Source organism: Carassius auratus, chromosome 29 (genome assembly GCF_003368295.1).
Source record: "Carassius auratus strain Wakin chromosome 29, ASM336829v1, whole genome shotgun sequence".
NCBI classification, from domain to species: Eukaryota; Metazoa; Chordata; class Actinopteri; order Cypriniformes; family Cyprinidae; genus Carassius; species Carassius auratus.
In genome coordinates this window covers 14,055,885-14,071,872 of record NC_039271.1, presented here as the reverse complement: position 1 = coordinate 14,071,872, position 15,988 = coordinate 14,055,885, and the positions used below count along the sequence as shown (strand labels likewise).

At 35.1% G+C, this 15,988-nt stretch overlaps 3 protein-coding genes across 3 annotated transcripts in view; 1 reads left to right on the top strand and 2 right to left on the bottom strand.

Moving 5' to 3' along the window:
- The window catches only part of LOC113048152 (N-acetylglucosamine-1-phosphotransferase subunits alpha/beta-like), a 74,339-nt gene extending 66,268 nt beyond the window's left edge, over positions 1-8,071 (top strand). Inside the window, exon 22 of the transcript XR_003276407.1 lies at positions 7,996-8,071. The gene's annotated coding sequence lies outside the window, so the exon portion shown is untranslated. The remainder of the gene's footprint in view (positions 1-7,995) is intronic.
- On the bottom strand, positions 6,135-8,982 carry LOC113048156 (transcription factor Spi-B). The gene is made up of 5 exons (XM_026209746.1): positions 8,236-8,982; positions 7,986-8,082; positions 7,252-7,388; positions 6,947-7,166; positions 6,135-6,659 (listed from the first exon to the last, which is right to left on the bottom strand). Exons 1-5 carry the CDS (start codon positions 8,236-8,238, stop codon positions 6,334-6,336), a joined length of 783 nt encoding a protein of 260 aa, XP_026065531.1. The 5' UTR covers positions 8,239-8,982; the 3' UTR covers positions 6,135-6,333.
- Positions 8,983-9,482: 500 nt separating this feature from the next.
- Positions 9,483-11,596, bottom strand: LOC113048158 (transcription factor Spi-C-like). The gene is made up of 4 exons (XM_026209749.1): positions 11,304-11,596; positions 10,927-11,014; positions 10,504-10,830; positions 9,483-10,198 (listed from the first exon to the last, which is right to left on the bottom strand). Exons 3-4 carry the CDS (start codon positions 10,637-10,639, stop codon positions 9,711-9,713), a joined length of 624 nt encoding a protein of 207 aa, XP_026065534.1. The 5' UTR covers positions 10,640-10,830; positions 10,927-11,014; positions 11,304-11,596; the 3' UTR covers positions 9,483-9,710.
- Between the last annotated feature and the right edge of the window lie 4,392 nt (positions 11,597-15,988).

Here is a 15,988-nt window from a genome sequence, read left to right as displayed (position 1 = left end):
ATTGTGATTTACAGTAATTATACTGTAATGCAATTTACAGTACACAAGGCCAGTACTGTAATTGTACAAAACAGTATATTACTGTATTTTTACAACATTTTCTCATTTTAGTCTGCTTCTGCTGTAATTAATACGGTATTGTACTGCAATATCTATATTGATTCATTACTGCTAAATATTACTATAATTTTCAAAATAATTACTAATAATGTTAATATTATAATTATAATATGTAGTTATTACAGTATATAAATATATAGGAAGTAATATTATAATTATACTTCAGAATACCTGTGCAAATCAAAAGACAACCCAAACAATGTTCTTGTCAAAAATGTTTTATTCAATCAATTAAACTGTTACAACCATTTCATTTAAAACCATTGGATGTTCAGTGCATCAGCAATTCACAGGTATTAATGGCTTTTAAAGGGATAGCTGACACAAAAATAAACATTCTGTCATTATTTACTCACCCTCATGTTGTTCCAAACCTGTATGAATTTATTCCTTCTGTTGAACACAAAAGATGATATTTTCAAGAATGTTGGTAACCAGACAGTTGATGGTAGCCTTTGATTTCTATAATAGGAAAAAAAAAAAAAACTATAGAAGTCAGTGGGTGCCGTCAGCTGTCTGGTTACCAGTATTCTTTAAAATATTTTCTTTTGTTTCCAACAAAAGGATGAAATTCATACAGGTTTGGAACAACTTGAGGGTGTGTAAACAATGACAGAATTTCCATTTTTGGGTCAACTATCCCTTTAAGTTTGCACAAATGTAAATGAAACAAAAACATACAAGAAAAGAGAACTTGAGGATTGTGTTGAGTAAAAGAATGACAAATGAGCAATAACAACTTAAAACAACAACAACAACAAGTGTCCCACTAACAGTGGGTGGTGAGTGCAGGCTTCAGTTTGAAGTTTTCCATTCAAACTCCATCAAGGACCGAATAAAACTGTTAACATGTGGGTTGATGGCTGTCACCTTCCTCTGCACCAACCTCTTGGTCCTCTTGCTAACTCCCTGTCTGGCAGTACACTCTAACTGTCTGGCATTTCCATCTTCAGGGTTGATTCTGACCAGGAACCTGTTAGCAATATCATACCAGTTAATAAATATGTTTAAAAAAAAAGACTAATGCACTCAACCTTTTTCTCAAATTCCTCCCGTCCTCCAACTTTTATTTCTTACTCAACTGTTGAACACATGATTTAAATACAATACAAAAGTGTAATGCAGAAAGAAATTCACTTGCCTCTGAACAAGCTCTAGTGTACAAGCAGCAGACTCCTGGTACTCGATGTTGAACATGTAGTAGCTTGCGAAAATCACTGCAAAGGCGGTTATAAATGTGTCACTGCTATCCAGTGTCAAAATAATGTTTCCCTCAATTGATAGCATCCACTTGGATGCTGTCATAATTGAATGTCCTGAAAATGAAAGAACACAATGTTAATTACCTAAAATGTTTTATTCCAAAAACAACATTGTCAACAAAGTCCGTGAATGACCTAACTCCATTCTTAAATGTTGCAATTTATACATTACTGTTTGTACACATTCATAGAGTATAATAAAAGTGAACAAAAATACTTATGTTGATACAGCTGTGTGTGTGAGTGGGTGTATGAGTGTGTATCTGTGAGTAGATATGAGTGTAGCTGTAAAACAGCTGTGCGTGAGTATGTACAGTATGTGTGTGTGTGTAGCTGTACAAACATCTGAGAGTATGTACAGCATATTTACGTGTTTGTGTGTGTGAGTGAGTGGGTGTATGAGGGAATATGAGTGTGTATAAGTATGTATATGTATATGTGTTTATATAAGTAAGTTTTTGTGTATGTGAATGTGTGTGTTTGAGTGAGTGGGTGTATGCATGTGAATATGAATTTGTATATGTGAGTGTATATGAGTATGTAGCTGTACAACTATCTGTAAGTATGTAAATGTTCGTATGTGTGAGTGAGTGGGCGTATGAGTGTCTGTGAGAGTGTGTTTATTTGAGTATGTTTGTGTTTATGTGAATGTGTAAGTGGGTGTATGAGTATGTGTGTGTATATATGAGTGTAGGTGTACAAACATATGTAAGTGTGAATACTGTTTGAGTATGTTTGTGAGTATGTGTAAGTAAGTGGGTGTATGATGGTGAATATGAGCTTGTATGTGTGAGTGTCTATGAGAGTGAGAGTGTTTATGAGTATGCATATGTGTGAGTGTATGGGTGAATGAGCATGTATGTGTGAGTGTCTGTGAGAGTGTGTATGAGTAAATATGTGTGTTAGTGTGTGTCTGTGAGAGTGTCTGAGTTTGTGTGAGTGAGTTTAAAAAGTGTGTGTTAGTGTGTTCCAGTGTGCATGATATGTTTGATATGTGTGTGTGTGTGTGTGTGTACATAAATAATAAATTGTAGTGAAAAACCACATACTTACCAAGCATAATGGGCCTGGGTGTGTCTGGTATCACCTGCTGTGCCTCAATGTCTGCCTGGGTTGCCGTGACCTAAACATATTAAAACAACATGAATCAAAGTACAGAATATGACTTCAGAACACATATTAAGATATTTTTATGAAATCTGAGAGGTACAGGACTTGTCCATAGGCAACATATAATCAATACTTTTAAGGTCCAGAAAGGTACTAAAGACATCTTAAAAAAAAGTCAACGTAACTGCAGTGGTTTAACCTTTATGTTATGAAGTGAAAAGAATACTTTTTGTGCGCAAAAACAAAACAAAAATAACTACTTTATTCAACAATCTCTTCTCTTCCCTGTCATTATTTGTACACAGGCGGCGCAGTAAGCACAGTGAAGGCTTCTGTTCTTACTGACATAGAACCTGGAAGAGCTGGACGTATACAAGATATGAGAATGACACAGAAAGAGAAGAGATTGTCGAATAAAGTCATTATTTTTGTTTTGTTTTTGCACACAAAAAATATTCTCATCGCTTCATAAAATTAAGGTTGAACCACTGTTTTAACAATGTGTTTAGTACCTTTATGTATGAAGGAATAAATTACTCAAAATGAAATAATTAAATAATGAATTCAATAAAACAATTTTAATGTACCAGTTTATTATGAAATAATTAATTATTAAATAATTCATTTGATTAATCAAATAATTAAATAAATCAATCAATAAATGTATTTATTTTGTAAAATTCCATTAAAACTATTGCTGTCTATGGACGAGTCATATACCTCTTGGATCAAAAATATCTCAATCTGTGTAGAAGATGAACCAAGGGCTTAGGGGTTTGGAGAGACGTGAGGGGTGAGTAATTAATGACGGAATTTTCATTTTTGGGTGAAGTAACCCTTTAAAACATTGTATTAAAATGGCTAATACTTACAGAAAACTCATTCCCAGGCTGCAAAAATAAGTGGCCCACACTGTAGAGCTGTAAGAAATCAAAATACATTTTATTCAATAATGCGTTACTTGTCGTGGATGTATAAGTTAACACATCACTGTATTTCATTCATTCCAACAGTACATCTAACATATAGTAAAAAATTATAAGCCTCTGTTTCAAAATGTATTTATTTTTTGGCATGCATGGGTCTTTGTTGACTAATAGATCATTATTAACTTTGATAAAGTTTATACCTTTATTCATATTTTTAATTAATCATTATTTGTCATTGCAATCGCAATGCTACAGAACTGGGTCTCCCGCCTAAATTAAATGAAATCCCTCAAGCCCAAATCACATATTTACGTTGCAGATAAAAATAACGTATTTTTAAGCCTTTTTTAGATAATTTTTTTGTTTCTAAACGACTTAAGTTATTCAAATAGACCGCGATGCGCTGCAGCACGTCATCCGGGAAACAGTCACAGACTGCAAATCGTTTTAGCAGTTGGAGCACAGTGTCTATTATAATACTATAATTTCTTGGTGACAGGCTCGGATCGAACATTATGGAAAGGATCCCTACGGAGACATATTAGTTATTAATCCTTCCAGACTCCATTAGCAAATATAGTAATTTTACCTCACAGACCATCGTAAAACACACTACATTCTAATTCGACATAAACAAAATAAAACTCACATTAACCATCTTGATTTGTCTTTTTATTGTTTCGACAATCACTAGGTCTGGTTTGGTCGAAATAAATTAGGTATAATTCACCGAGTTAACGTTAGATGAAAATGACGGGACAAGTGGGAAACAGCGAGTAATGTTAGACATCTAAAGTTAACTCTCTAACGGTGTTTTTGCAACGTTCGCTGGCTAAACTTCCACTGTCATTTCACACTAAAAGCTATGTACTCCTTAAACCTAATTATAAAATTTAAAATTAACTTACCAAACTTCCAGATTTCCACAGAGAGAGACGTTCAGACATCTGTAAGTGAGCTGCGGCAGTTGTGTTGTGACGTCGTCTGTCAGGTGACGCGCTGTTTACAGCAATTCTGTATTATTGCCTGGCATATTACAGCCAAGTTACAGCTAGGTTACAGCAACACTAAAATATTCTGTAAAATGTTCCCGCTCAAACAATATTACTCAGAATGCAATGCAAATTACAGTATTTTACTGTAATATAAAAATGAAGTATTGTACTGTAGGTTTTTACAGTAATGTGCTGCTAAATCTACAGCGACATTTAACAGTGCACATGTAACTTATGATCTTTTTGTGTTTCCAGAAACAACATATATCTTAACAAGAAAGATTTTAAATAAAGCTGTTTGAAACTAACATAAAGGTCAATGAGATGATGCAATTTTTTTTTCCAGATCCATGCAATTCATAAAATGCATTATATTTCATAATCAGATAAGAATAAAATTCATGCTCAATTTTGTTTTTGTTTTGGAGTGGCAACTGTCCCAATACTCTAATGATGGGAGGGACATTTTTTCAATGAACTATCCTTTCAAGCATGATTTTTGGCCTTTATTGGTTGTGGACCAGCTCTGAAGGCAGGGTGCGGGGAAAGTATCATGTGGGCCTGCCACAAAGTACACACAAAACCATTTGGACCAGACTGGTGGTTAAATCCCCATGAGGATCCAGCTCTTACCATGTGTGAGGAGTACCTTGTGGCCAGTCAGTCAAGAATCTGTCTTTAACAGAGTGTTGTTGATTGCTCTTGAGTCCAACTTCAGTATCCACAATGATGCCAGTGTAGAGATCGACCTCAACAGCTGCTTAGAGTGGCTCCAAAAACCATTTGAACACTTAAGCCATGCATGCTTAAAAATGTATGCATTTTAATGAAGCATGTAACAAAATCTCAATACAAGTGGCATTTGTTGTAAAGATAGACAGCAGAAGCACATTTAGCATTTCACAAAAAGAATGGTTGGGTTTTAAATGCTAAAATAACAGATCATGCTCAAAATGTTTGGCTTTATGTATTCACTAAAAATGAATTCGAAACGTGAAGCTATTTCTAAGAAAAGCACTATTTCTTTGCAGCTGCCACTTGGTTTGAGATTTTATCATGCGTTGACATTCATCAATTTTTAACTGTTATACAGGTGTCCAAATACTTTTTTTTTTTAGTAAAACTAAAATAAACTATTCAAATCATTTTATTTAATAAAAATTGGGTTGAAAAAAAAAAATTAGATTAAATAAAACAAGTTGAAGTTGAAGTACTAAAATTAATAAAAATTAAATACATTTAATTTAAAGCTAAATAGACTAATAAAAATGGCAAAAACACATAAAACTAAAAATTAAAACAATATAAAAATAAAATATAAAAATAAAAGCTATATACTCTATATAGAGAAAAGATGCTTAGAAATAATTTTTGCTAATTTGTAATGTTTAACATCAGCTTTTTGCTAATTTGCCACTAAGTATGCTACCGTCCAGAATTAACAATTAATAATCAATAAAGTTGCTGTTCAGAAAAAACAAACAAACAAGGAAAAAGCACGCCGTTATAATGAGCAACAATAAAAATAAAAACCAAGTAGCAGCTTTGCCACCTACTGGGAAGAAATGAGAAGTGCAGGAAGGCGATATTCCATCACTTTTTTATTTGTTTTAGTTCTTTTTTAGTTCCAGCTGAAAAACTGATAAAGACAAATATAATGAAAAAGGATAACTATACAGTATATGACAAACGTACACATTGTGTTTTATTTACAAAAGACATACTTTTTTTGCTAAGAACAGTTAAAAGTAAATCATCTCCATAAGAGTCAGCTGTTCAAAACACCACAGTTCATCACCTTCGTCGAGCAAGAGAAAATAGAAACTAGTTTTACCCTCCTCCTGTTACCAAGGCAGCTAAGATATCATAAGAGTAACAAATAATGGCCCAAACATACTGGAGACAATCACTGAGCTTTCATTTCGACCCACATTTTGCTTTATTTATACCATGTTGGCTCTGTAAAGTAGAGAGGGTAGCAACACTAAACTGATAAGTCAGTTTCTTTTTCACTTTAATGATCTCCCCTGAGTGAGCGTAGTTTCGCAGGGCACGGGACATTTTCTGGTAGGTCATGGGCATTCGGTTGCCCTTCCTTTGGCCCCATAGCTCTGCCACGCGCTCCTTGTGCCTGGCAGAAAAGCGGAAGACACCTCCTGAAGCTGACACCCAGGACACGCAGTGGGCCATGCCCGGGTCCTCCAGCATCTCGAACAGGAAGTGGAAAAGACGTAGCTTTTTCCCTGAAATTATAGAGACTACTGCGGTCAAACAACGTTTATGTGTGTGCATTTGTGCGGCAAAGGCCTATGGTAACTATTTCCCTTAAAACGTGCTTCTAATATGATTGGCATAATTAAGATAAGCATCTCTAAAACATCAATGGTGCACAAGACCAGAGAAAATGAGGGAGAACTGAGATTCTATTCGGCAGTTATGGCTAGGACAGGCCGCTCCCGTGCTGTAGTTCCTCTAGGTTATTCCTCACCTTCGAGATAGCATCAAAATAAACCACAAAAGCAGAACTGACCTTTTTCTGCAGGTGTAATGCTGGGCAATGATTCAGCACGCTTTTCAGCTGTTGTATTCAGAATTAAAGGTCTCTCTGGTCCATTTGGGGCATTTAACACTTGCCCGTCGGGTGCATTGTGAAGGACCGGTGATTGATCAGTTATGACATTGCTGTTGCAATTCATCCTGCAGTCCTTATATGAGTCAGATCCGTTTGCTTTGGCCAGAGATCCCATGACCTATTCATTTGACAGAAGAACTAGTTTTAAAATAAAAAAAAGATTGAGTTTAAAATGACACAACGTGTTGAACTGAATGGTGTACCTGCGGAGCTGCAGGTGCAGGAGGCTGCAGCTGGGACTTTTCTTGTTCTAATGCATTGCTGAAATGTTCAGCGGCAGGAAGATTCTTTCCAGATATGTCCACATCTTCACTGGTTCGCACGACCGAGAGGTCCCTCACTTCCAATGCATTACAAAAAGAGTTAGGAGCAAGTACTGATTAATAATAACATACTAAAGGAATATACTTAAGTGTGAGCTGAAAGTATTTTTTGACACTTAATGCATTTACATTCAACTGTATTGTAATATAAATTAATTTAAAATGTACCATTACAGTGATTTTTTTGGACCCACTTAAGTACATCTTTGTTAATTAATAAAATCATTTCATAATTACCTCTATGGTTTCTTAAAAGTGTGCTGACAAATGCAGTGACAAGCATTTATGACCAGCTAAAGTATAATGTCATTTATATTAAATGTAATTTCTATAAAGTTGAAATTGAATACATTTAAAATATATTAATGGTAGTATACACATTTCAAGTGCACATTCAATACAATGAAGCACACTTTTTCACAAGGGTTGACATCATCTTCAGAATGTGTTCTTTAGTGTTCCACAGAAGAAATAAAATTGCAGTTTTGAAAAGACACAAAGGTGCACTGGGGGATTTACTCGGACATTGCTAGTAAATAAGCGCATTTGGAAGTAGAAAAATCATTAAACAAATAATCGACAAAACTTTCTATCCTTATAAGCTTCCTTCTTACTGTTCCACAGGGCTTTTCTTCGAGATTCCTGTCTGTAATGCTCCGCAAGAAATTCCAGAATCACCTCCAAATCGGTCTGATGTTCTTGCGGACTGTTCTGGTAAGTAGAAATAGCTATTTTTAACTCGTACACAATAGTGGCCATTTGTTTTTTTTCTAATAGAATGACACTGATACATTTGAAATTGTCCAGATATGTTGTTGGGCCACTGTAAAATAAAAACGACATAACAAACATATCATTTCTTACCATGTTATGGAGTGATCCTCACTGTATTGCCGTCAAGTGTCGTTGTATGATAATCAATAACCAATATTTTAAGAAAAAGATGATTGGTAACTATTAGTGTGTTTTACACACAAAACACTGTCTCGTCGAAATGGTGCAGACCCGTTTTTATCAATAGCAAGTGGCTGTGGGAGTGAACAGGCCTTTCTCAAATGATCTACGGCCGAACATAAATAACCAGCCATTTTTTGACCCCAAACCACAGTTTCTGTCGGCCCCAACATCTCGGTCTAACACACATCTCTAGCGTCCACCTTTATGGAACCAGTAACCACATCCTCTTCACTCTCAGAGATAACAACCACAGCCATCTAACATGCAGGCTCCACACAAAAACACATTCATGGTCAAGAACCATCGTGGGGTTCAAAAATATGAAAAGCAACATAGACGAGAGAAATGCAATGTTTAAAACATTCAATCATAAAGTTTAAAAGAGCTCCGTTGTTATGAGACCAGTGTTTATTATCCAATTTGAAAATGATACAGCAGCACTGCATTAGAGTTTGATTGCTATCTTACAAAGAGGAAGGTGATTTGAGATCGGTTTGTAATATGACACATAAAAGCAGTCACAAACAGTCTTCTCTCTGTGAAATTAGATAAGCTTGGCCCAATGCATTTGCAAAGAAATCAGCGCAAACATTTATATAGCGGCTTCAAGTGCACAAAGGAGTTTAACAAACATATTCAATGGGATTTTCAAGACAGGAAACTTTATTTGACCGCAGAAAAAAAAAAAGATTGTATGTTACAAGTTGGATATAAATATACAGACAGACAGACAAACAGTACATAAAGAGCGGTCCCCAAAAGTACGTTGCTACTTTAAGACACTTGTGAACTGATGTATTGACATTGTTTAATTGCATACAAAATATCCAAATATTTATTACCTGAACCATTTTGTAAAACCTTAAAAACTTTTTTTGTCAAATGTTAAAAAAGTGCTTTCTATGTCATGCTTTAGAAGAAATGACATTTGGTTTGATATTTGTTTACATAATGCAAAGATATTTATAAATTTTGAGTGGCCAGATAATTTTTAAGGCCACTATACATATACACTTTGGTTAAAAAGTTTGGGGTCCAATTTTTTAATGATTCTTTTAAGTCATTATCAAGGTTTTATTTATTTGATAAAAAAAAAGTAATATTGTAAAATATCATTACAATTTTAAATACCTGTTTTCTGTTTTAATGATCAATTTAAATGCATCCTTGCTAATAAGTATAAATTTCCTACAAATAATAATAATAATCTTAGTGATTTCAAACATTTGAGCAGTATAGCATCCTGTTTACATGCATGCACTTGTTTCTAATGCATTTTTACATTTTTACTATGTTAAGGTTTATTTCAAAGAATCTCCCTTGTGAAAGACCGAACATTTATAATTTATAATGGAAAGACAGGGATTGGCTCTTTTGCCAGTTCACTGAGCTGAAACGCCTATTTTGGGGTCCTCATGCATTGTCAGTACAGTAGCAAGATCGTACTCGCACTGGTGAGAGTATTGGCCGCACCAGTAATGACAGTCCTGTAGAGGAGAGCTGTAGTAGACGTGCTCCGCAGAGCCTTGCATTTGAAGGGCCATGTCTCTGGAAGAAGGGCCTGAGCTGTAGCCTGACAGTGAGCTCAGTCGCTGCAGTATAGCTGGGTTAAACTGATAGGTGAGCTTGCGACGCACTTTCACGATCTCACCCGTACGGCTGTAGTTGCGGAGAGCGCGTGCCATTTTCTGGTAGGTCATGGTCTTGCGGTTGCCCTTGCGCTGACCCCAGCATTCAGCCAGTTTCTCTTTATTTTTGGAGATGAAGTGGAAGATGCCGCTCCCTCGGTCCATCCACTGGATGGAGTCGCCCATGTTGTCGTCGTGAAGGGCCTCATGCAGATATTCATACAAGCGTAACTTCTTACGACCTAATGAGGAAGAGGAATACACAATGCATTCACCACTTCTGTATTATGAAGAACTCAACTTTGTTGAACATTTCGAACCATGAAAATGCCGTGCAGTCAGTTTTAGGACACGCATGAGTATGTTAATATCTGCTTTTATTAATAAGGTTATTATTTCGGAAAACTTGCGCTTAAGTGAGTTTACTGTTATTGCTATATGGAATTAGAGAGAAAAATCCGAAACATCCTTTTTAACATCAGAACATACTTTCCCACTTATCAAACTATTTGTTTTCTTTATGTTTGAAAATATAATAATGTCGTACCTTTTCCATGGCGCTGTGTTAAATTTGAATAAAACACTGAAGGCTCAGCGGAGCACAGTGGCCCCAGAGACACATCTGGCACAATGGGAGACCATGACTGCAGATACAGAGAGAAGGTTAGCTTGTCCCAAAACATGAGTAAAAGTATTACGATCTAACAGTTGGAACAATTCAAGTGACAAATAAAAATGGGTTGTAAACCTACTGAGGATTCGTTCCAGTCATACATCGGTCCTGGAGGCTCAAAATGAGGTGTGAACTGATAGTATGAGATAGCGTGTCTCACAGAGGACTGCTGACTTTCCAAATTCTCATAGTATTTGTTTTCTGACAGAGACAACAAAAATGATGATAATAATAATGCATAATATATATATATATTTACTACATTTTATGGTATATATAATACTTAATGATATATACCTGTGTCACAATATTGCATCTGTGAGTGATGCTGAATTACATCTATGGCATCCTGAAAATCTTGATTTATGTCATTTTCAAGAGATCCCTGTAAAAACAAAAGACAAAAACCTAATTCAGAATTGCGCGCGCATTTATTAAATAATGACTGTATTAGGATTCTGTCTTGTTTCTCATCAAATTCTTATAAATGCAGAATGTGCTTGTTAAATATGTGCCTTAAAATAATAAATGGTTTTAAAATAATAGAATTGTATAGAATAATACATTACAAAACAATATAATCTAAGTTTTTAAAACGGCGAATGGCTCAGCAAATAATATTACACAGAACAATGTATAAGAAGACTGATACACGCTTGAGTCAAAAAACTCACCATTCTGGCTCGGGAAACCTAACTCTGCATCTATGTAGAGCTCAACTGTGTTCAGCTCCAAATGTCCTCTATGTCTCAGTGATTAAATGTGGATAGATATATTGTGGAAGGTCTACTGTTTTACCGTCCAACTAAGCAATGTGGTCTGTTTTATACATGGGTCCATTTAAATGTGCCACGTCAACATAACATGGAGCAGTCAATGATACTCTACTTCTCTTTTTGGAAATGATGACCAGGTAGGACTCATAGTGCCTCTATTCTATAATCTCCATATCTCCATCCACGAAAAAAAAAAAGATAGACAGCGAGGGGGGAGTGAGAGAGAGAGAGAAAGAGAGAGTGAGAGAGAGATTAAGCACTAGTTTATCCAGGATTCTTTCTCTTTTGTAAAAATATTTGCATTTCTGGTCAGAAGCTGTCAACGGCACTTTAGTTTATTGGTCCTGTAAAAATGTATAGAGAAGCACCAAACAACAACTGCTCTGGGAATCACAGCAAGAGAAAATCGTGAAGAAATTGCATTTGAGGTGGGCCACAAGTGTGACCGAAAACAACATTTTTGTTTCATATTTGTTTAATCACAGAATTTTTCATATGGATTTTCATGTTCTTTTCATGTATATCTTTAAAAAAACTTACACCAATTAAACTGCCAGATTTGGGGAGTGTGGATAAGAATTAGCAAAAACTTTCATTACTTACAAACCAAGCCTAGACGAAACACACATCATGTTCAAGATAATCTTATTTTTTCCATTCTACATGCATTAGTGATGTGTAAATGAGAAAAATGAAAATCTTGTGTACAAACTTTGTGTATCTGTCAAGAAGGCGGCATATCATTCATATCCTGTTCCATTTTAATGTGTTTTATTCCTTTTTGCCATGTGTTGTTCGAAGTTCTTCAGCAGTTCGTTCATGTCACCTTCTCATGACACAAGTTTTAAATATCAACTGACTGGCTCCTGTAGTTCCCCTTTCAGGTGTGCAGAGAGTTAAAATAAAGAGGTTTACTGAGAAAAGAACCAGGTCAATTTTATGAGACCTCAGCACTTCAGTCGACTGAGATTACCGCTGTGTTCTGGCAACTAGTCAATATGCTTGAAATGTGCGTTTTTGGGTGGAAATCTATGGCCCCAAGCTGTGTCAACAACCAATCTCTCTTACAATAATTAAAAAGTTATACTGGCAAAATGTATAAAAATGTATGTTCTCCTCTCATTTACATCGTCATATGCTGTGATATTTGCTGTGTCTGTACACTTCACATTAATTGAATTTAGAAAACAGTCTTTCATATCATAATATAATGAATACCTCCAAATAGTGCTCCAAACCTCACCAAAACCAGATGATCTCCTGAGTACAGTAAATGAACATGTGCATGTCCAAAATGAAAATAATGTACTTGTCAATCACCAAATGACAGTAACAATGGGCTTTAGTGGGTAACTTTTAATGCTTTATTAGGAACAACAACAATACATGTTTTAATTTGAACGGTATTAATTACAGTCAGACTTCCATGAATTCAAATGAAAAATATATAAATCATCTACTAAAGAAAACAGCTGTCACGTCTTATACATCTGTAAAAACTTTTACCATCAGAAGTTCTACTAATATGCGGGGGGATAGCATAATAAATTTTTTATGAAATCCTCAAAACTTCAAAAGAATTTTGAACTAGAACTTTGAAATAGAAACTTTAGAAATGTCTTTACTGTCACTTTTGACCAATTTAATGCACCCTTGGTGAATAAAAGTATACATTTCTTTCAAATCAAATCATATAAATCGTACTGACCCCAAGCATATCAATGAAACTTCAAACACACACACACTCAAGTTTGGGCTCAGTAAAAAATAAAATGTAAATGTAATGCAAAGTTAAGTTTCATTGCTGGGAGATTTTCTTAAGAACCTTTGTACACTGTAGCTGTTTACATTTTTTTCAAACCTTTTTTCTTCCACTGTTGACAGGGTTTAACTGCTTTTGAACATCTGTGGCAAACCTTGGAATAGTTTCCTGTCTGCAGCGGATGATAAAAGGTGGGAAACAGCTTGAAGTGGATGAAAACTCACAAGGTAATTACATCGGCACTTTAATCTTCAGCATTTAAAGAAAACCCTGTTTAGCAGTAGAAATGTGACATAGTGACTCATTTCTGTTTGACATCTGAATTTACAGAAGGACAACTGAGCACTTAACAATAAAATAAGTAAACAATGATTGAATGATTAACTTTATCAAAATATAAATCCATGGCCTTTAAATAAGCCTTGTTTTGCATTCTCTTCTTCCACGCTATCTTTCTCAAAATCTTTGTGTACATTTTCCCACCGGTTTATGAATTGATGTATGCGTTTCACGCCTGCCAAAGTATTTACATTTTCTGGCGAAGCAGTAGCAAGGGCTTTATCTTTTTCAAACAAAGAGCTGCTTTCCTTCCCCTTCTCTTCAACCCCTATTCAAAAGGACCATTAACACCAAACCCAATGAGGGAAGGCCAGTATAACCACAACACAGCTCCTATTCAACTTCTTTATTTACTGGCACTCAATCAAAATAAGTTCCCGAAGTGGCTGCACAGGTAAACAGATCGCTTAAGCTGCCTGGTACAGTTGAGCTCTAACGTGGCTTACTGATTCTGGGGAAGAAAACAATACAGCTCTAATTGTTCTCGTCAGGCCTGGCTTGTTTACTTTGTATATTTAATGGCAGAGATTTATGGCAAACCATTTGTGGTCTTCTATACAATTAGAGCAGGCTAACAGCATGCCCAAACCTTAACGGAGTTGTGCTTTTGTTGCTTTAGTAGCATTCTTTTTAACTTTAGGAGCAGCTAAAATTGTGAATTATAAAAGCGAATGAGTTGTATTACTTCAAACCTTAAAAGCAGCCAAAACATTCATTCATTCATTTACTTATTTGTTTGTTTTGATTACAAAGGCAAATTTGTTTTATTCCTTTCAATCTTAAGACAAGCTAAACACTTTGTTTGTTCCTTTATTATATTCATTTAACTGTTAAGAGCGGCTTGCTTATTTATTTATTTACCTTTAAACCAAATTGCAAAACAAAGGTGTTACGCTGCATTTTAAAATGTTTGCACATGATAGTCTGATAAGATTTTCCCATCATAATTCCATAATCGGAACACACCCAGTTGTCTGACAATAGTTTTTTCCTCCTAGCATTTTTCCAGGTCTATTTAGATGGGCATCTTAGAAGCAAACGTCTAATTTCATGCCTTCCTACAATCATAAACTGCCTTATGCAGGTTTTGGGCACATCATTAATTGTGCAGTGTTGAGGTGTCACAACAAGAGTACAAAGCTACAATAATCTGTGTTATTAAATATGTACCATCTTCATGTTGATGAGCCCAAAATGGCAAAAAAAAAAACCTTTTAGGAAGCATTATTAGTTTATGAGGGAATCAGCTGTTACGTTCCATGTTTTTCATTCCCAAGCCTGTGCTTGCTTGTATTTTACACTACATTAACATTACATTCAAACTAAAACCAGTTTTAACACAATGCACAGAAAAATACAAAACATGAACACTTTCATTCTGACTGTACGCAAAGCTTTAACATGAGGTAATTGTTTATTGGCACAGCAATAAAAGTATTCCGAGTAAACTAACTGACAAAAGTGTCTTGCTATAGCTCAAATCCTTGGAGAGCCAAATAAATGTACTACAGAACCACAGGGAGTGTATAATATATAGATTTCAATAGTTATTTAGATGAAAATGAATGATTATCGATTGCTTTTTTGTACAAGAGCCTCAGGTACTTGCTCAGAAGCATTCCATTCACATAGGAATTGAACATGATACCAAAGCTGAAACAAAACATAACCGGTTTTTAGCACGGCACTTCATTGGATCATATACAGTGTTGTTGTTGTTTTTTTCAGGTAAGCCCTACAGCTAACAGTGTCCCCCAACAGCAAGCAAATCTTGATCATTATTGCACATGCAAGGGACTTCCCCTTCAAAAGAGCCACTTGCTTTGGTGTGATGTTAGTCGAGATGGAAGATACACAAATTGTGTAAAATGCTTGCTAAGGACATGACCGAAAAATATTTTTCGACACTGTGCAACATCAAGCAAAACAAACATTTACACACTTTCAGCCTTTATTAAGTTCTAAACCACTCTGAATGTCTTCTAGTGATCACGTGTGGGCCTTTGTCTCAAACTGTTTCAAAGGCACTGGGATCTTCCAAAATATCCTAAAACAGGCTGAAATCACAAATGAGCCCTGCGGCAGCACTTTATGATTATTGCAATTGTGTATTTTAAAGGCATCGGATGTAAACAAATGTGGAAGCACTTTACCCTAAAATCTAAAAATGCTTTTAAGGACCCTAAATCTTGACTTCATTACAAATGAAAGATGGCTTAATAAGAGATTATAAATAATCAACTATTAAAGTGGTGTTTTAACCCCACTATATTGTCTATATATTCTTTTTTTTTTTTTTGCCAAATTTACAGGCATAAGGAAGTATATTTTTCTAATTAATTCAAACCTTAAAAATGCTAAACTGTAGTACAAAATGTACTTCAAGTAAAATAAATTTATTATTTTAATATGCATTTTGATTAAATGCTAAATATTTCTTTTTTTGAACAATATAAGTAAATAAGTTTAGACTCAAAATATA

Excerpts from the sequence above, each read along its gene's own strand:
- LOC113048156 (XM_026209746.1), bottom strand. Across the intron at positions 7,389-7,985 it reads AAGAAAAGCCCTGTGGAACA|TGAGGGACCTCTCGGTCGTG; the intron begins GTAAGAAGGAAG and ends ATGCATTGGAAG. Across the intron at positions 7,167-7,251 it reads CTGCACCTGCAGCTCCGCAG|GTCATGGGATCTCTGGCCAA; the intron begins GTACACCATTCA and ends TCAAATGAATAG.
- LOC113048158 (XM_026209749.1), bottom strand. The coding sequence starts at position 10,639 with ATGTTTTGGGACAAGCTAACCTTCTCTCTGTATCTGCAGTCATGGTCT. Across the intron at positions 10,199-10,503 it reads AACACAGCGCCATGGAAAAG|GTCGTAAGAAGTTACGCTTG; the intron begins GTACGACATTAT and ends CTTCCTCATTAG.